We start from the raw sequence: 21,513 nt of genomic DNA, 5'->3' as shown, positions 1-21,513 counted from the left end.
ATGCTATATTATTCAATTTTAGATACTCTCCATGCCCCTTTTCCACATGGTAGAGAATGATGATAGTTAATAACATAATGAAATAAAAATAGGTAATATTTATTAGGCATTTATGAGTCAGGTACTGTTATAAGTAATTTATAGGTATCAGGTCTTTTTGTGCTCAAAGGTATAAGTACTATTATTAACTTCATTTTACAGATGAGAAAACTCAGGTACAGAGATTTTAAATACTTTGTTGGGGTCATGTACCTAGTAAGGGATGTAATTGGAATTATAACCCAACTATCTGATTCCAGAGCCTTCTCTTACCCACTCTGCTATGTACTCAAAGTAGTACACAGTTCCGTCCAGCTTCTCTGTCTCGTTTGCTTTACTCTTGCCTTGATAATTTAGAATAAATCACTTTACCTCTGTTTTTTACCTATGCATCACCATGGTTTTAAAATATATGGAGCTATTTAATTATGAAATTTACACTTAGTTGTGCTTATACAACTCTGGACCCTTCTACCCAGTTCTCAACTTTCATCTTTTCTGATGCCTCCTGGATCTTTTTCCTCACTCTGCTGACAACTCCATTATTAGATTCCTGTTCCAGATGTTCTACAGCATGTTCCAGTCCCTGCTGTTGAGGGTCTGACACCATAAAAGGGGGGAAAGTGGAACTGTGCTTTGCTTATATAGTATAATAGCCAAAAAATGGACCATAAATAGACAAATCAACAGAAAAGGGTCGTGCTAGGCCTCTGTGCACGCTGAACCCTCACATAACAATGGTTTTCATTTTCTGGGTCATGAATACCTTAGTAGTACGGATTTTAATTAGTCCAGATCCGATATTTGTAGTGATTAGAATTGTGTCAACTTTTCTTTTAACCAGAAAGACTGAAGTCATGAAAGTTTGTTTTTAACCATTTCAAACTTCCTACCAAAATTTACCATACTTTCTCAACTAGAGACATTTTTTTTTCTATAAAAAGAGAGTTGAAGAGACGGTCTTCGCTGAGTCGCCGCGGTTTCCTGCTTCAACAGTGCTTGAACGGAACCCGGCGCTCGGCAACCTTTCCCTAGCCGGCCGTTCGCAGCCAGCTTTCCACCACCTCCTCACAGCAACGCCCTCGGACGCCCCAAGGCCTCCGCCGCTCCAGCGCCTCGCAGCCGCCGCCGCCGCCGCCGCCGCCTCTCCTCAACCGCCGCCATGACGACCGCGTGCACCTCGCAGGTGCGCCAGAACTACCATCAGGACTTGGAGGCCGCCGTCAACCGCCAGATCAACCTGGAGCTCTACGCCTCCTGCGTCTACCTGTCCATGTCTTACTACTTGGACCGCGATGATGTGGCTCTGAAGAACTTTGCCAAATATTTTCTTCACCAATCTCATGAGGAGAGGGAACATGCTGAGAAACTGATGAAGCTGCAGAACCAACGAGGTGGCTGAATCTTCCTTCAGGATATCAAGAAACCAGACTATGACGATTGGGACAGCGGGGTGAATGCAATGGAGTGTGCGTTAAACTTGGAAAAAAGTGTGAATCAGTCACTAATGGAACTGCACAAACTGGCCACAGATAAGAACGACCCCCGTTTGTGTGACTTCATTGAGACTCATTACCTACATGAGCAGGTGAAATCCATTAAAGAATTGGGTGACTATATAACCAGTTTGTACAAGATGGGAGCCCCGCAATCTGGCCTGGCAGAGTATCTCTTTGACAAGCACACCCTGGGAGACAGTGCTGGAGAGAGCTAAGCTTTAGCCCGGCTCCCCCACAGCTTCAGGGGTGACTTCCATGGTCACCAAGACAGCACATGCATGTTGGGTTTACCTTTACCTTTTCTATAAATTGTACCAAAACATCTCCTGAAGTTCTTTTGTTTGTACCATTCCTTCAAATAAAGTGATTTGGTACCCCCCCCCAAAAAAAGAGAGTTGAAGCATTAAATCAGACAAAATATAGGGAAAATAGGCAAAGTAAAGTAAAATAATTTTAACCCAGCAGTACATACCATCAGAAATCTAGTACAGTGCCTGGCAAGTAGCACCCAATAAACATGTGCTGTCAATTGTAATGTCGATAATGTTTAGAAGTCATGAACTGTCTTTGCAACAGAGACCAACCAAATGCAGAGTTCTTTAGGGTTAAGGCACTTACTCTGTGTACGTAAAAATAATTTGTTGACAAGACGGGCAGAAACAGTAGAATTATAGCATAAACTTTCAAAAATATCTTGGGACACATGTCCTGAGGCAATGGAGAGTTTCTGCTGTGCCACAGACGTGTTCTCTGCACCCACCCCCGTTGCCTGTAAGGACGTGGCATCGTGAGAGGAGTCCCTGGGTGGTGCAAATGGTTGATGCACTCAGCTGCTAACTGAAAGTTTGGAGGTTCCAGTCCACCCAGAGGCAAGTCAGAAGAAGGCCTGGTGATCTACTTCCAAAAAATCAGCTATTGAAAACCTTATGGAACACAGTTCTACTTTGACACACATGGGATTGCCATGAGTCAAAACTGACTCAATGGCAACTGGTTATCATAAAAGAAAACTGAATAGTCTCAGAATGCTCCGTGTCATCTTCCTGTAAGAAAAGACAACCATCAAATGTAACTGTGAATTCTATGGGAAGAAAGGCCGAGAGACTAACTGGTTGGTTTTTAAATGTGCATCACTTACTGTCAATGGCAGTTACCGTGGCTACATGTAGTTGCAGCAAGCAAATGCTGAGAGCACTAGGTGAAACAGTTTCTGTTGCTTTGAGGGACAGGGTGCATGGTGAATGAAATCTTCTTTTCTCCCCAGAAAATGCAGACCTTCCCACTTCACCCTTTGCATCTTCCATTGGAAACCACAGTGTGACATTAGGATGGAAATCTGCCAATATCTCAGGAGTGAAATACATCATTCAGTGGAAATACACTCAACTTCCGGGAAGCTGGACTTATACCGAGGTATGAAATGCTGTCTATGTACATCAGCACAGATTCCCCCCCTCAGATTATTAAAACTGCCAAATTACTGTGTATAATTATAGGCATAAAGATATTCTAGAGAAGATTCACCCACAAGATAAGGGTTGGATTAAAAAAAAAATTTTTTTTTTTATTAGATGAGCTTTAATCTCTGCTACTCTGCAAATTGTTAATGATAAAGGCTTTACTTTATGAGGAAAATATAATATTGGACATAAGTATTATTTCTTCAATACAACATCACATGACTGCTCATTCCATTGGCCATTATCTGCCCATCCAACCTAAAATGGCTCCAACTAGAATGGAGGGCAGGGAGGATTCTCAGAGGTGGTTGTTCTAATATAGAAGTGCTGTCTAAGGTGGTCGTCCATGTCATGGATTGAATTGTGTCCCCTCAAAATATGTTGGAATCCTAACCTTTCTACCTGTGGATGTAAGCCCATTTGGCAATAGGCATTTCTTTGTCGTTATGAGACCATATCAGTGTAGGGTGTCTTAAACCTCATCACTTTCAAGATATAAAAACAGCAGTTAGGCATAGAGGCAAGCAAGCACAAATGGGAGAAAGACAAATGCCCTGTGGAGATCGCCAAGGAACTGAGGAATGCTGGGGCTAGAGAAGCTGAGGTAAGGATTTCCCCCCAAAAGTGACAGAAAAAACCTTCTGCTTGCCCTGAATTCAGACTTCTAGTCTCCTAATGTGTGAGAAAAATTGCTGTTGGTTAAAGCCACCCACTTGTGGCTCGCTTTTTTGTTATAACAGCACTAAGAAACTAAGACAATCCAGGACTGTCCCCATTTTAGAGGACATAAGCAAGTTAAGGGAAAAACAGTCCCAAGACATCAAGCATATTAATATAAAAAAACTGAATGGAAGCCTTGGGGTAATCGCCGATTATAAAGTCCACAAATTCTGTTATTTTGAAGGAGAGAATTTCTGTGTGAATTATGCAGACTGATATCTAGGTGGCTCAGCTGTAAACTCCGGGCATCCATTTCATCTGGTCTGGCAGGCTTTGGGTGGCCTACTATCCAAAAGGCCATCTGCCTTCTACAAATTAATCTGTGCTCTGGAGTCACAGTGTACGGCAGTGATTCAGCAAGTACTGATTACTGACCCCCTCATTGATCTAGGCAGTGTCCAAGCTCACCTACGTGGTAGAGCCCCTTCATCCCTTCACTGAATATGTTTTTCGAGTGGTTTGGATCTTCACGGCCCAGCTGCAACTGTATTCTCCCGCAAGTCAAAGTTACAGGACTCATCCTTACGGAGGTATGGTGTGCACATGTTACTTGTGAAATGAGATTATTCCAAAGATTTGGTTTAGCTCGTTTCTATGTTAAACAATGAAATAAAGTTATTACTTCATTAATTGATCCATTCAACCCTTGCTTACCTACTGTGTGTAAAGTAGTGCTCTAAGTGCTCAGGATACTTCCCTGATGAAAATAGACCAAGACCCCTGCTCTTGTGGAGCTCACATTTTAGTGGAGGAGACAGACTCTAAGCAGTAAACATAACAGATAAGGAAAGAATATTGTAAGTGAGAAGATGCTGTGGACTATTGTAAGAGGAACATTTTGAGCAGGCTCACCTTTTAGGGGATTGGAAATGAGGTAACAGAGGGAAGAAGCAGGTTTCAGTGTTAAACAAACAAAACATAAAACAATTGCTGTCGAGTTCATTCTGACTCATGGTGACCCCATGTGTGTCACAGTAGAACTGTGCTCCCTAGGGTTTTCAAAGGCTGGTTTTTGGGAAGTAGATCACTAGGCCTTTTTTCAAAGGTGGCTCTGGGAGGACTCGAACCTTTAACCTTTTGGTTAGCATCAGAGCGTGTTAATTGTTTACCCCACCCAGGGACTCCTAAGATTAAAGAAAGATGATCAGAATAAATCTCATTGAGATGAAGCAAACACTTGAAGGAGGTGAGGGTCTTAGCCTAGCAGATACCTGAGACTTGGCCTTCCAGGCAGATGGACAGCTCATGTGGAGACCTTAAGGCAAGAGCATTCCTGGCCTGTTCAAGGAACAGTGTGCTGGAGTGGAAGGAGGGAGGGGAGAGTGGGCAGGGATGAGGACAAAGAGGTGGTGGGGCCAAATCCCAGTGTGGGCTGGCCTTTGCAAAGACTGTGGCTTTTCCTTTTATTGGACTAGGGAGTCACCACAGAGATTTGAGCAGTGGAGTGACATGACCTGACTTGCATGCTTAACGGATTGCTCTGGCTGTGTTGAGGATAAACTGTAGAGAGTGTGGGTGGAAAGCAGCAGGGAGACCTGTTAGGAGGCCATTGCAGGGATCCAGGTGAGAGATGCCGAGGGGTGGTAGACATATGCTAAGAAGTGGTTACGTTCTATATTGGTTCCTTGTTAGATTTTTTAGTCTCGTTGTTGCCTATGTCATAAACTTCTATGATTGTGTAACAATGAAATCTGTAAAAAGATTCATCTGCTTTCCTTTTTTTTCTCAAAAGTTGGCTATTTTCATGTTATACTTTTAATGCCACTGAAGAAAACGTTAAAAAATCTTCATTCATTCAACAAGTATTTTTAAAGTACCTTTTATATAGCAGGCAGTGTTTTAGGAGCCAAGAATGATAAAGTCCCAGCGCTCATGGGGCTTGTATTCCAGTTGGGGAAGACAGCCAAAAGTAACTAAGTAAAACTATTTCTTGGGGTTGTGAGGGAACCCAATGGAAGTATTCCTTTTCCTAACTTGGGTGTTGAACTAATTAGAGATAAACAGGTCAGCAGGTGGGAGACAGGGCTATCTCCACTATTTCTGATAAAGACTAAGTTGGTGATGTAGTTTAGTGCGTGAAACTGCTAACTCTCTACTCCCCAGCTTAGATCTTACAATGATCCACTTCAAGAAAAGCTCTATGGATCAGTTCTACTCTGCACACACCGGGTTGCCTTGAGTCAGAACTCACTCGATGACAACAAACAACAGCAAAAACTTCAGGGAAACTTCAAGTCTACAGAGCAGACATTGCTATCTCTTATTGATTTAAATCGAGAGGGAAGGATAGAGACCAAATTTCCTCTTTCGAGACCTCTGAATTATTACCTCCACCAACGAGACATGGCTCAACAGCTGCTGCCACCAAACATGCACTTACTTTCCTCCATGGAGAGAAATAGAAATAGGGTAAGAGACAGGAGTGTTTACAGAAAATTCATGAGAAATGAAGAGGCATTTCTCTAAACAATACAATGTAATCTCAGATAGCAATAAGTACTAAGAAGAAAAATAAAGCAATAGAGAGTGACTGGGTAGGGCAGATATTTTAGATGGGTGCCAGTCAGGGAAAGCTTCTCTGAGAATGGCATTTGTGCAGAGCCTTCAAGAATTTGGGGATGAATTCTCTAGGTGGGGGAACAGCAAGAGCAAAGGGCTAGGTATTCAAGTGGGAATGAACTGGGTATATTCAAGAAATGGCCAGTGTGCCTAGAGCTCAGTGAGTTAGGTGGAAAGTAGAAGGAGACAGATACTATAGGTAGCCAGAGACCCAATCATAAAGGGCCTCATAGGTCATAGTAAGGAGGACAGATTTTTTTTTTTTTTACATCCGTTAACAAGTGTTTGGAGAATTTAACCAGGGGAGAGGCTGATTCAAATTTTTAAAATTCACTTGGCAGTTGCATGGAGTGGGGAGTGGGCAAGGGAGGAAGAAGGGACACCAGAGAAGAGTTCAAGCAAATGATGACGGTGGCTTTGACTAATATGGTGGAAAAGGTGGAAAGATTTGTGATATGTTTTGAAGGCAAAGTTGATGGAGTCACCTGATGGATTTGGTGTGGAGAGATAGAGGGTCCAGTGTGGTAGGCCAGATTTTTAGTCTTAATTCCTGGATGGTGCCATTTACTAAGATGGGGAAAGGTAGGGTGAGATCAGCTTTCCTAGGGAAAACCAAAAGTTCTGTTTTCGCTAAGTACAATTTAAGATGCCTATTATATATCCAATAAGGACCCCTGGTGGTGCACTGGTTAAGCCCTCAGCTGCTGACAAAAAGGTTGGTGAGTCGAACCCGCCCAGCGGCTCCATGGGAGAAAGACCTGGTGATCTGCTTACATAAAGATATCAGCCTAGGAAACACTATGGGGTAGCTCTACTCTGTCACATGGGGTTGCTGTGACTCAAAAATCAATTTGATGTCCCTTAACAGCAAAAACAACAATTACATATCTAAGTGGAGTTGTCAAGGAGACAATTACATACATGAACCTAGAATGCAGAAGGTAGGTTGGAGATATCCAAAATATCAATTTAGGAGTCATTAGCATATCATGTGATTTCAAGCCATGGGACCAGAGGCGACAAGCTCTTAAATGAGTGTGGGTTGGAAAGAGGAGAGGGTCAAGGTGTGAGCTCTGAGGCTTGACAACATTTGCTGGTCAGGAAGAGGAGGAGGAGATTGTGAAGGAAAATAATCAGGAGCCAAAGTCTTATAGCCAAGTAATCAAAATGTTTGAAAATGAGTGTGATTGCATATGGAATGGTAGCATTATCTCTGGAAAACAACAGAAAGCTTCTTTTCTGCTAGGACCCATGCTTCACCATTTTCCCAACCTTTATTCAGAACGTCTCCCTATCAGAATATAGCTTTAACTGTGAGTCGGTGGTCCTCTTCTGACAACGAGCATGTTCTCAGTCAGGGAAGTACTAGTTCTAAATAAATGATATTGTTCTTTTGTTCAAAATATATTCGGGGGTATCTACTAGTTGCACAGATCATGCTTTTAAGAAGCTTAATCTCTTTTAAAGGAGATAAATAAGGCACATATTTAAATAATCCTGTAATAAGGTAACACTGGATTAAAAGCATAAGAGAGGCACTAAAAATTACTTTGGAAGTTCACAGGAGGGAGATACTATCTCTGAAATGAAAGATCAGAGAAAAGCCTCTGGAGGAAATATCATTTTGACTGCATCTTAATGGACATGACATGAGAGGAAAGAGCAGGTTCAAGTGACAATATGAGTAGAGGCAAGAGGATTGGAGTCCTGGGTAAAAAAAAAAAATCTCTTCCCGTGGAGTTGATTGCAACTCATAGTGACCCTATAGGGCAGAGTAGAACTGCCCCATAGAGTTTCCAAAGTATACCTGGTAGATTCAAACTGCTGGCCTTTTGATTAGCAGCTGTACCGCTTAACCACTACACCACCAGGGAGTCCTGGGTAGGCAGGGGGACAAGTGAATATTCCATTTGCTAGAAGCATAAGATATATGAAGAGAAATAGTGAGAATAACTTTGGAAAGACAAACTGGGACCAGATTATGAAGAGTCTTGACTGCCACACTAAAAAGTTTGGACTTTGCTTAGAAAGCAGTTAGGAGCTGTGGAAGGTTTTTTAAAAAGAGAAGTAATTCCATCAGATACTCCTCTAAAAAGATAATTTTGGCAACTACACATAGAATTGATTAAGGGCATGAGAGAGATTAGAAAGTAGAGGTAGAGAGACTAGCTGAGAAGTTTTGCTAATGTTTCAATATTTTATCTGAGATGATTAAAAAAAACACATATATTGGAGCATTTTCTGGTTTCTTCTTTTAAAGAGGTGGCTTTCACAACAGGTAAATGATTCAAGACTAGAAGGCTTGCAGGGAGGCTAATGCCTGGGGCTGACACTCATAAAGAGTTTTCTGGTGACCTGGGAGTACTTGCTCCAGGCTGTGAGATGCCTCTCCACCTTAACTTCGGGGATGTGGTTATGTGCAGACAGCCAGGTTGAACTGGGTCTTTGATGAAGCAGATCTGTGTAGCTGATGAAGTTGTTTACAGCCTTTCTCTCCTTCCCTGATCAAAACCCCTCCCTGCTTGTCAGATCTCAGGGTATGTGTGGGCACCTCCACTGATTATGTCCTGGTTATCCTTGCTTAGAACCTGAGGTCAGACACCAGCCTAGGGCCATGTCTGGAGTGTTTTAGGTCAAAGTAGATGACATGGATCCTTCCTTGTGAAAGCAATGCCTCATGTACTCTAACAGTGCAGGAACATTTTCCAGGGCTAGAAGGGTATCACGGTTCAGGAGCCACGGCTGGTCAAAGCAAAATAATAAACAAAGGAGGCAAATTTAGCTTGCCATTTCTGGGCCTCTCTCCTGAATGGGTAAGCCCGTGTACACCGTCCAGGTCTTCCAGATTCTTCTCTGAGTGTAGTTTCCATGGATATTATCTCATGATTCAGGTTCTTTTTCACTTTTCTAGTCCACATAAAAACTTATAAACTTATCTGTTTTGTGTTCCATTGTTTCGTGATCCTATTCTCTTTTAACTACGAGAAATACATGATGTCAGATGCTGTTACTGCCTTTTCACTGGGATCTGTCTGAAGGTGATTTTTTAACCAAATGGAATGGTTGTTAGGCCATTTCACGGAAGATCTTTGTGGGGTGGTTTCTACAGTAATCACATCACACCATGTAGATGGCATTTAACTTGCTTGTAGTGGAGTAGATCATGTCTGGGCATTGATTGTAGCAAGGCAGGTTGCTTTGACCTCCCCTATTCTGAATCAGTGAGAGATGGTTCCTACTCCCTATTCACCAAGGAGCCTGAGTACCTGGAGCAGAGTGATGCAAGGAAGTTTGTTTTTGCCAAAGATTAGTCTTAGTGTCGGTAAGGAACTGGATTGGAAAAAGGCTGAGAGGCCAACTAAGAGGGTTTTGTAAAACTCATCCAATGGGAAGGATGGCTCTTTCATTCCTTGCAACTTCAATGAGTCAGTGGTGATGAAGTCTATCAAGAGCAAAGTGACATCATTAACAGTGTATCTTTCTATGGCAAGAGGACACAGAGTGTGGTTTGGTGGGAGGTAGAGTGTGGTCATGAAAATTAGGTGGAGACATAGATAGGAAGGAAAGTTCAAAAGACAAGAAAAAAGACTGGTCAGTGGAAGATAGGCTGTCAGGTCATTTGTTTTCTGTTCTTTGGCACTTAGGTAGCTTCTAGAATCTACAAGTGAATGCTGAATAATTTAATGTATGCTCTTTTAATCCTTTGTAAGGGAAAAGGTGCTGCTTTAGGACAGTCAGCCTGAACTCTAAGGGGACCATGGGAGCTGGGGTGAGGAGGGTTTAGTCTGGGTCATTAGGGCTGGTGCCAAAAAAAGTGAAGCAGACTGTTCTAAGTCAGGCTTATCTGTGCCCACATCTTCAGTTGGAACCAGGCAGACCTCAGCACTCTAAGGAGTGAAAAGGCCTCAGAACTTTCTTTCAACTCATATTAATCATTGACTTGGGTTTTGTTCCAGATTCTGTCCTTCTTAACCTTGTTCTATCCCACGTTTTGACCCTTTTAGGTCTCTGGAGATTTTTGGCTACTTTTTTTCCTAGAACATTTATCCTATTAGTACACATTTATATTTAATTTTCTTTCATAAATTAGAAGTGAGGAAAATAACCTTTGAAAGATTATCTTGGAGAGTTAGTTCACCAGTGTCATTTAGGGATCAAGAGGTGAAAAAAAAAATACGAGTTGCAGCTCATAGGCATTTTGATACCTTATTTCCATAACACTTTCAGTATTAACAAAAATATTTCATTTTTGTTAACTTTTCTGAAAACAAGGCCTTCCCCCCCCCATATTCTATCTTCAAAACATAAACCTCATACAGAGCTGCTGACGATATTACTGTTATCTCTTCCAGTTCCTGAAACTGCTCCTTTCATTAGAAATATTGAAAGCTCCAGTCCTGACACAGTGGAAGTCAGCTGGGCTCCACCTCAATTCCCAGGTGGACCTATTCTGGGTTATAACTTAAGGCTAACCAGCAAAAATCAGAATTTAGATTCAGGGACACAGAGGACTAGCTTCCAGTTCTACTCGACTCTACCAAGTACCACCTACAGGTAAGAATGAAGTGGTGCAAAGGAAAATGTAACTACCTGGCCACAGGTATGATAATGGTAAAACCCGTGAAAGCCAGAACCTATGTAAGGTGGAAACCTGTGAGAGAAGGAAAACGCGAATATTTTCCACTAGTAGAGAATGATAGAAAAGTGGTAATACTGCACCCTATCAAAAGTGGAAAACTTGAGAGACCTGGAAAAACAAGGCAGTCCTGTCGAGTTCTGGCTTTCACAGCTTTCACTGTGCTTTCTGAAGAAACATGGGTAAAAAAACAGTTTAATTGTATTTGAGAAGTTCCCTGGCCTCTGTGCTATTGGTTGAAGTCATTGTGGTTTTCTTCAAGTTAATATGCTTACTTGATTACACCAGCCTAAGCAAAAAATTCTTCAGCCTTCCTATTAAAATTCAGAAGGTCCTTGTAAATATGGGCTAACAAAGACATCATAAACACCATGAATATCATCTCTTCATTTAATCCAACATGGGAAAAAGCAAGGTGATCAAATTCTGTTAATGGTATTTTTATTAACCACTAAGGAGATTATTTTATTATTGTTAGCTTTTCTAGCATTTACTCAGGCCTCTTTAAATTAGGGGAGGAATGGGGGTCATACCGATAGTAGAGTTCAGTTTTTAACCTCTGTGACCCTGAACTGGTCTGTGGGGAATGCAAACAAGGATGTGATTGATGGTCATTTTAGTCCTGAGCAGAGGCATCAAGTAACTAGATACCTATATTGCCACATTGTCCTTTAAATAGAAACACTATTTGCTTCTTATATTTTTATCTCACGTTCACACCATGCCATGTGAAACACATCTTTCCAATTGTTTTTGGAATAGGTTTTCTATTGCAGCAGTAAATGAAGTTGGTGAGGGACCAGAAGCAGAATCTAATATTACTACTTCATCCCCAGCAGGTATGGCCCAGGGTTACACAGGAACTAAGGGGTGGCAAGGGTGGGTTCAGATCTCAGAGGCCCTGGGTCATCTGGTGAACTTCAAGACCCCAACTCTTCTGCCCAAATGAAAATTGTCTTTTGGGCACTTGGTAAGTTTTCAATTTTAAGTGAGTGAGAGTATCTGACAAATAGAAGGAAGTGGTTAGATTGAAAGTTTTCACATTCTAATTTAGGAATTAAAAAACCAGAATGAAAAAATTTAAGAATTCAGAAAGAAAAAAATAGTCTCCGACAAATCCTTGGTTTCAGTTGAAATTACTGTTGAGTGTGACTCACATTTACATACTTAAAACCAAAACCAAACCTGTTGCCATCCAGTTGATTCCCACTCCTAGCAACTCTATAGGGCAGAGTAGAGCTGCCCCATAAGGTTTCCAAGGCTAGAAATCTTTAAGGAAGCAGACTGCCACATCTTTCTCCCACAGAGTGGCTGGTGAGTTTTGAGTTCGGACCTCCAACCTTTTGGTTAACCACTCTGCCACCAGGGCTTCTTTTTACACACTTAGCAGATACCTATAAGCTGTCTGCCCTAATTTCCATTTTTACATTATGTATTGTTATTTAATACCTTGCAGATATTTTTTTCTTCCAGTCTCCTTAAGGTTTTTAAATATACCATTAAACCAAACCTGTTGCTGTCTTGTTGGACTCATAGACACCCTCTGGGATGGAATAGAACTGCTCCACAGGGTTTCCAAGGAGTGGCTGGTGGATTCAAACTGCCAACCTTTTGGTTAGGAGCAGAACTTTCAACCACTGCACCACCAGGGCTTTTAGACTTTAGTAATTTACATTTTACCATTTTGAATGTTCAATCTACAAAATTAACTTTGGTAATTACTTTGTAAGTAACCATTTGGGCTTTGGCATTTTAGCAATTGCTTCAAGAGATTGCATACTTATTGTATGAAGCCTAAGTGAGCAAAATAATAAATTAAAATGCTTTCTAAGAAGCACTGGAAATTCTTGGGGGGAAAGCTAGTAAAAGAGTTTTTAATAACACACAAAGGCATAAGGAATCAGGTTTTTATTTTCAGCTGAACCCCCTTACCTGCTGAGATACCTCTTACCCTAATCTGCACGTGCATATGCCAGTGGGTATGGAATGTCATCCATCACCAACCTTTAGTGTTTTGGCTGTTACTAGACTCTACGAAAGGAGAGATTTTGTTATACAAGAAGTATGTCCAAAGGGTGAGTTAAATATAGATCAGGGTTAAAGTTGTTGTTATGGTGATTGTTATATAGCATTATTAATTGCCCTCAAAGTGCTTACAAACACACCTAGCATCAGTTTCTAATTGAATGGACCAATTAGAGTTCTGCAGCCCTCAAATTTCATTTCTGTAGAGACTATTCTCCTGCCTCAAAGGAAGAGATGCTAAAGGCAAATAGAGACAACCAATGTCTGTCCACAGGTGTGTATGCCATGCAACAATCCACTCTGTCTGGGTTGGAACGCCTCCACCAAGCAGTCAGATTCTCATGAATGAAGATAATAAGTTGAGTTCCCACTGGAGCAAGACTGCTGAGAATGGTGATATCTCATGTGATGCTATTCTGGGGGTAATTAAGGGCATGTAGACATTTAGACATAAATCCTACTTGATTGCCACTGTACTTCATACTATCAATCATGGAATAATGTGGATTATACTGTAGATGAAATGCCTCAGTGCCTCCTGAGACTTGTAGCCCCTTTCAAGTGTGGTCCCCTTGCTTAAAATGGAGCCCTTAGGTGGTACAGACAGTTAAGCACTCATCTACTTGGCACTTGATTGATGGTTTGAATCCACTCAGAGGTGCCTTAGAAGAAAGGCCTGGTCATCTAATTCCACAAGATCACAGCCATTGAAAACTCTATGGAGTATGTTCTACTCTGACACATTTGGGGTCGCCATGAGTTGGAATCAACTTGACGGCAACTGGTTTGGTGGTATCGATCTTTTTGTGTTAATGTGTCTAATGCCTATCTATCTGCAAATCATTTTGTTTTTCCAGTTCAAGAAGAAGAACAGTGGCTCTTTTTATCCAGAAAGACATCTCTAAGAAAAAGATCTTTAAAATATTTAGTAGATGAAGCACATTGCCTTCAGTCAGATATTATACTCCATAATATTACAGGTCAGTATCATGGACAGAAATGTTTCCTCAGTATTAAAAGAAAGATCTGTGTTTATTTTTATTTTAATCTATTAATAATTAAAGGAAGAAATCCTCTCCCATGTATTTTTTTGGTCTTGGTTGTTATATAATAATGTATATGTATTTGCATGGTTTTTCTAGGAATATCAGTTAATGTTCATCAGCAAGTTGTTTATTTCTCTGAAGGAAATCTCATATGGGTGAAAGAGGCTGCCAACATGTCTGACATATCTGACCTAAGGATTTTTTACAGAGGTTCAGGTTTAATTTCTTCCATCTCCGTAGACTGGCTTTATCAGAGGCTGTATTTCATCATGGATGAACTGGTTAGTCTGAGAATTTAAAATAAATGACTATACAGTAATACACATATGTATATATCTTTCATTCAATGAATATTCATTGAGTACTTACTATGTTTCAGACACCAGGTTAGCAATAAATTATAGGTCCTGTCTAGAGAAGGGCCTAGAATTTACTCAGTGTTAGTCCTGGCCTACCTTTAAATCATCTTTATTTGTGCTTTTTCAGAGCCATGAGTTTATACTAAGTCAAATTTGATTTATAATAATTCATATAATGGGACAGTGGTAGTACCTGTGTTTTCTTTAGGTGAGACTGCCAATCATAATCAGAATCAGCTGCAAGTATGTTTTAAACCATGTAATTACCAAGGGATAACTTCCTCTGAAAATGCAGTATCACTGAAATCCTTGAGAAGACACAGTCTTGATGTGTTTCAGATTCTATTTCTTTTGGAGGTATAGACTTTATCACAGTGAGCAAAGGCCATCACTAATGCTGGAAGTCCATAAGCTTGGAGACAGCTTAAATATTAAAAAATAGTTGAGAGCCTTCACAAGCCAGGAAGATAGGCACTTGTATTTCACTGAAACCAGTAGGATATAAACTCAGTATATAGGGTATAAAACTGCCTTTCAAAGGGTTTGTGTTTTTGGTTATATGTCATTTAACAGGCAAAGTTCCAAGTGATTAGCACAATTCCAAACACAAAACAGGTGCTCAGGAAATGCTTGTTGGCCGAATTGGATAGAGATAGACACTAATCCTACTGATGTATTTTTGATTCTCTAGGTGTGTGTCTGTGGTTTAGAGAACTGCTCGACCATTGAGGAGATTACCCATCCCTCTATTGTCACACCTCAAAAAATTGTAGCTGATTCGTACAATGGGTAAGTGCTTATATGAGTTCTCTTTCACTGGCAAAATCCTTTGAGAAACTTGCTTGAGTGAAACATCATAGTACTGGATGAACCAATCTGTGTATCTTATTTCAGGTAAATATTAATTCAGGACAAAGTTTTCATGCTATGAAACTGGGAGGAAATTTCCTTCAATCTTGCTTTAAGCTTCCTCTAAGTAGTTTTTCTCTCTTTCACAGAAAAATATGGAGAAGACCTCTTGCCTGGGACTCTGGGACCAGGGTTCTAGTCTTGGGTTTGCCACTATTTTATGGTGGGACTTAGGACCTCATTGCCTCCTCTGCCCTCCCGTGAGAATCCTCTCCTGCCTCAGTTTCCTCTCTTGAGTGCATCTTTTGCTGAACGATTCAGTGCCAGTTCATCTCTCTGGTCTGGTTCTCGCACCACGAGGCTGGTTTAATGAGAGCCCTGCTAGACCCACTTTAGAAGACAGGGATTGATGGTTATAACAGGTAAAAATTTCCAATCACAAATAAATGGTTCTTTTTTAAAACCCGTCACGAATGAAATGGACACATTTTAGCCCAGTTGTGCTGCTAAATTGCAGAAGGACCTTGAGCAAGTAGCTTCATGTCTGCGTGAATTTTGGTTTATTCACCCATGTGTGGAAAATCATAGTACTTACTCAGTTAGGCTGTTTTGAGGATAACATGAGGTATTCACTGTGATTATATTTTGTGAACTCCAAAACACTACATGAAGGAATGAAAAAAATAGAAAGTTGCTTTGGGATTATTATTTCTTAAAGACGACCAGACTAACAGTTTAGTAGCTAATAAGCAAGACCAATTTTTGTAAGAATTAATGTTTTTTCTTTCCTGAGGGAACAAAGTTGTTTTCATTTTGAATGAGAAAAAAAAATTGTCCCATGATACTTTTTATTTTCCGTGATTTGATCTACTTGGAAAAAAGATTTTCATTATCGATTTTAAATCAAGCTTTTCTATTCATTCTCATTCATAATTTACTACAGACTTATTTTAACCTCTTAAATTTGAATGAATTATTGAATTAGAGAATTTTTCAGAAGGATCCTGTGATGCTAGTCTTTTGGACTCCCTGGATCTCATTTTAAAAGTCTAAGATTCCATGAAATATAGCTTTGTTGCAGGCAGTTACACAAAATGACTTATTCTAGGGATAATGAACTTCATCCAATAAATCAGTTATTCGAAATGCATCTCAGTGAGGTCTTTGATGGCTCCTTTTTCCATTAGGATTAAATTGATTTGTGCTTAGATTTTGAAATGTGACTAGAATTGATAAAGATAATTAGTATTAATTGAACACTTCTTAAGTGTTTCTAAATGCATTACTTCCAATAATGCATTTAATACTTGCTCAATCCTGTGAGGTAGGTCCTTTTATTATTCCAATTTTATAGATAAGGAAAGCCAAGTACAGGGAGATTTAGTAATTGCCCCCGAGCACATAGCTAGTATGTAATGGAACCAGGATTTGATGTCTTGATGCAGGGCCTGCCTTCTAATCACCTCCTTATACAATGATAGGAGAGTGTTTTTAAAAATCAGCAGGTAATGTGTAGTAGTAACACTTTGTAAATAATGTTCCTAAGGCACTTGGGATGTGTCAAAACAGTTTATTCTCCTGGTATTAAAAAGATTTCTCTTTGTATTGTTATTTAACATCATTGAATTATTCACTCATTGAGTGTATACTTACTAAAAACCTCTTCCCTTCTTTCTCACCCCACTTTCTCTACTCCTCCCACACCCCACCTTTCTTCACCTTCCTTCTTCTATTCTCTTCCCTCCAAAGGAGTGGTGAGAAGTGCAGGCCTGCTTCGGTACAAGAATTGTGATCTGTACTCCTTTATCTACTCTGAAATTCCTCCAAATTCCCTTAGCAGTTTTGAATTTGTAAAACAAAAGCAGGAAGTTGAGAGTCAAGGTATTTCTGCTTTATGCCTGCTACCAAAAAAAAAAAAAAAAAACCCATTGCCGTGAAGTCGATTCCAACTCATAGCGACCCTATAGGACAGAGTAAAGCTGCCCCATAGAGTTTCCAAGGAGTGCTTGGCGGATTTGAACTGCTGACCTTTAGGTTAGCAGTCATAGCACTTAACCACTATGCCAACAGGGTTTCCAACGCCTGCTATAGTCCTCCCTTACGAGAGAGAGAGAACATAGGTTCATACCTCAAAACGGAGTTTATATCTCAGTATATTATTCTAGCACAGTCTTGAGGGTCTTGATAAACATTTGGAATAGTCACTAGGGGAACAAGAGCGGGACTTAATGAGGACAAGAATTAGAATTTGACAGTTGTGATGAGAGATTCCAGAAGCAAAAAGCCGAACCCACTGCCGTTGAGTCAATTCCGACTCAAAGCGACCCTATAGGTCAGGGTAGAACTGCCCCCTAAGGTTTCCAAGGCTGTGAATGTTTATGGGGAACAGAGCCGCCACATCTCTCTTCCACTGAGCGGCTGGTGGGTTCCAACTGCCAATCTTTCAGTTAGCAGCTGAGCTCTTAACCACTTTGCCACAGGGCTCATTCTGAGGAGAGGTTATTAAAAAAAAAAACCAAACCTGTTGCCTTGGAGTCGAGTCTGACTCATAGTGACCCTATAGGACAGAGAACTCTCCCATACAGTTTCCAAGGAGCGCCTGGTGGATTCGAACTGCCAATGTTTTGGCTAGCAGCCATAGCTCTTAACCACTATGCTACCAGGGTTTCCGATTACAGCTTAGAGACCGTGAATTTGAAGTGCTACTAATCCATGGGATTGTCAAAATTAAGAAAGATTCACTAAGCAAAAGTATACCCTCATTAGTATCTGTCTCCATGATCACAAAATTCTAAATTAGCTACATCCAAATTAATAGCTTTATGTTTTATTTAAAATTCCATTTACAGGTTTATCAGTGAAATATTTTGTCAGTGTGTGTTTTCTTTTTTCATTATTAAACAATCAGCTGCATCATTGCCAAGAGGTTTGGCTTCATATTAGGTATGTTTCTTTAATTCTTCCATTGACCGTTTTCCTCTGATGCTGTATGGTTCCTATTTTGATCACCTGTGGGTTATTTCTTCATGGTCTGTACAATGCGGAAACCCTGGTGGTGTAGTGTTTAAGAGCTAAGGCTGCTAACCAAATGGTTGGCAGTTTGAATCCACCAGGCGCTCCTTGGAAACTCGATAGGGCAGTTCCCCTCTGTCTTATATGGTCTCTATGAGTCAGAATTGGCTCGATGGCAATAGGTTTTTTTTTTTTTGGTTTTGTACGATGGTAGCCCTATTGTCTGACTCAATTGTAATATTAAAAAAAATCTTAGTTCACTACAAATGCAAAGTAGTTAGGTTAGATATTTATAGCAAAATAAAAACTGTGCAGTTTAAGAAAATATGTGGTTTAAATGTTTTGCTTTCTTCTATTTTATCATTCACAATGCTTCGGAAAATTGAGTGAATTAGACCTGAAAACTTGTGTGTTTTGGAGAAAAGTATTTTAAGTAACATGTTTAGCCACATAACTTTTATGTAGTATGCTTTCCTTTAAGGGTAGACTACGTTAGAAAATCTTTCAATACCCTTTCTGTTCTTAAATTCTATGATTTCTTAAATAATTGGGAACGAAGAATTACAAGTTATGCGGAAATTTGTCAATGTTCCTTCTAACTTAAATGAATACAGCATATCTTTAGTAATTACCTTTACCCTTTTATACCTTGGGAAATCCTGTACTGAGTAACTCCAGAGATATACGGTTCTTATTGTGCAACAGGATAAAGCAATTTGCTGACGAGGCTACTCATCCACCCCTGCGCTGAATCACATTAGGCTTCTTTTGTTCCTACCTCAGGTATGTCTTTTATCTCCTGAGAGACGGCATTTATAGAGTACCTCTCCCAGTGCCATCTGGTCAGGACTCTGAAGCTGTGCGGATTGTGGAGAGTTTCACGTTAAAGGACTTTGTAGTAAAGCCACAGTCCAAGCGAATCATTTACTTCAATGACACCGCCCGTGCCTTCGTGTCAATATTTCTGGATGGCTCTGCTTCCCACCTTGTCCTACCTCATGTCTCCTTGGCTGATGTGAAGAGCTTTGCCTGTGAAAACAGTGACTTCCTTGTCACAGATGGCAAGGCCGTTTTCCAACAGGACTCTCTGTCTTTTAATGAGTTCATTGTGGGGTGTGACCTGAGTCACATAGAAGAGTTTGGGTTTGGTAACTTGGTCATCTTTGGCTCATCTGCCCAGCTCCACCCTCTGCCAGGCCGCCCTCAGCAGCTCTCGGTGCTCTTTGGCTCCCACCAGGCTCTTGTTCAATGGAGGCCTCCTGCCCTCGCCATAGGAGCCAGTGAGTGTGCTCTCCCCATGGTGGTTACTGGCCTCACTCAAAGGAGAGGAAAGCTTCAGTTGCTTAACATTGTGACTCAGTCTCAACAGCCTACATGTGATTGCTCAGTCATCAACCAGAAGCAAGTTTTTATACATTTAAAAAGGAAGCTTTTATACATTTATTCTGCATCTATTAGCTTTTCCATTAGGAGAATTTCTATATTTTATCTGTGGATCCCAATAGAATAGTTAAAACATTTGTTGAATGTCTAGTAGGATCCAGGCATAGGCATTTTAGACAGAATGAATGGCATTGGAGTTCAGATTTTGTATCCACTTGAGCCATTCCCTAGTAGAGCTCTCTGAACTCGAATCTCTGTAGAGAGGCAGCGTGTGTATTGGGTGGGCTGGAGCTAGCCTGCTCGGATTCAAAATCTGTTCTTGGCATTTATTAGCAGAATGACCCTGGGGCAAGTTCCTTAACCATTCTGTGCCTCCGTTTCCATACTTGAAAAGGGAAATATTAATTATACCTTACTGTGGGATTGTCATACAGATTAAATTAATGTCCAAATGTGGAACACATAGAGCAGCATCTAGAATAGGAATTGGCAAATGTTTTCTGTAAAGAAAGGGTCAGATAGTAAATATTTTGGTTTTGTGGGCCACCTGCTCTCTATCACAACTATTCAACTTTGCCATTGTAGTCTGAAAGCAGCCAGAGATAACATGTAAATGAATAGCCTTGGCTGTGCTTCAGTATAACTCTATTTACCAAAACAGGTGGCAGGCTGGATTTGGCCTGTGGGCCTTCAGAATTGACTTGACCGCAGTGTTGTCATTGTTAGGTGCCGTTGAGTCGGTTCAGACTCATACCGACCCTATGCACAACAGAACGAAACATCGCCCAGTCCCGTGCCATCCTCACAACTGTTGCTATGCTCGAGCCCCTGTTGCAGCCACTGTGTCAATCCATCTCACTGAGGGTCTTCCTCTTTTTTGCTGACCCTCTACTTTACCAAGCATGATGTCCTTCTCCAGGGACTGATCCATCCTGATAACATGTCCAAATTATGGGTTTGGTTTTTCTTTTTTGGTTTAGTCTAAAGAATAGTAAGTATTCAGTAACCATTGACTATTTTTACTTTAAGATGAAGTTAATTATGCCTGTTTGCTTCATATGTTAAAGGCAGTTGAAAGTGAATAAGCAACTTTTTTGGATTGTTTAGACTTCTTGGAGGAAGATGCTATACGAACACAGGGATTTAAACTTAGGATTCATCATTAAACATTTGTTCACTGACACCTGATTGTACCTGGTGGTGTTATAGAGAAGCCCTCTGGCCATTCTTTGCAGTTTTGACTGAAAACAGTGTCCTTCTATTTGGAAAGAATATCTTCTTTGATGAAGCAAAATGAGTGGCATGAAAGGAATGGACACTGTCCTAGTTTATCACACTTACATATTGTCAAAATAACTCTTATGAGTAGTGGGGTAACAGGTATTACTACCCAATTACCTTCCCTATCAAGATGATGAGGCTGTAAATGAACTTACTGACAATTCTTTTTTTTACCCCTCCCAATACCATCATAATCAGTAATATTGTATAATTCTTCCACTTAGGCCCTTCCGCCTGGCAGAACTGGACTTATGAGGTGAAAATATCAACCCAAGACTTCCCTGGTACCACTCGTTTTTTCTCTAACATAAGTGGGACCACACTTAATGTACCTGAGCTGCAGAGCGCTACGAAATACAAGGTTGCTGTGAGAGCAAGTTCTCTCAAGGGGCCAGGCCCCTGGTCAGAGCCCTCGGTGGGTACTACCCTGGTGCCAGGTGAGATAATGTTCTCCATTCAGGGAGTGTTTCCGACAAAAAGAGGCTTACCCCATGCACCCTTTAAAACTTCTAGTCTCAATGTAGTAAACAAATCAGAATGAGGATGCATTGACCTAGTCAGCATGTGTTTATTTTCTGAGATTAGGAAAGGGGGAGTGGGGGGGGAGCATTCCGTGATATTTAATTTAGGTTTATAACCTGGTAT

The 21,513-nt window shown here is 40.6% G+C and overlaps 1 protein-coding gene and 1 pseudogene across 4 annotated transcripts in view; both read left to right on the top strand.

Annotated features, from left to right (window-relative positions):
- The window catches only part of ROS1 (ROS proto-oncogene 1, receptor tyrosine kinase), a 125,015-nt gene that overhangs the window by 17,250 nt on the left and 86,252 nt on the right, over window positions 1-21,513 (top strand). For 3 of the 4 annotated variants that reach the window (XM_049899801.1, XM_049899800.1, XM_049899799.1), the window contains exons 6-14: window positions 2,803-2,951; window positions 4,110-4,248; window positions 10,630-10,831; window positions 11,676-11,752; window positions 13,796-13,918; window positions 14,081-14,265; window positions 15,035-15,132; window positions 18,988-19,484; window positions 21,093-21,305. In XM_049899801.1, coding sequence (XP_049755758.1) covers window positions 2,803-2,951; window positions 4,110-4,248; window positions 10,630-10,831; window positions 11,676-11,752; window positions 13,796-13,918; window positions 14,081-14,265; window positions 15,035-15,132; window positions 18,988-19,484; window positions 21,093-21,305 — 1,683 coding nt within the window. The other variant, XM_049899802.1, reaches the window with a different exon arrangement.
- On the top strand, window positions 1,077-1,860 carry LOC126084904 (ferritin heavy chain-like; annotated as a pseudogene).

The sequence above is a fragment of the Elephas maximus genome, chromosome 1 (genome assembly GCF_024166365.1).
Source record: "Elephas maximus indicus isolate mEleMax1 chromosome 1, mEleMax1 primary haplotype, whole genome shotgun sequence".
Taxonomy (NCBI): domain Eukaryota; kingdom Metazoa; phylum Chordata; class Mammalia; order Proboscidea; family Elephantidae; genus Elephas; species Elephas maximus.
This window is presented reverse-complemented; position numbering and strand designations above follow the sequence as displayed.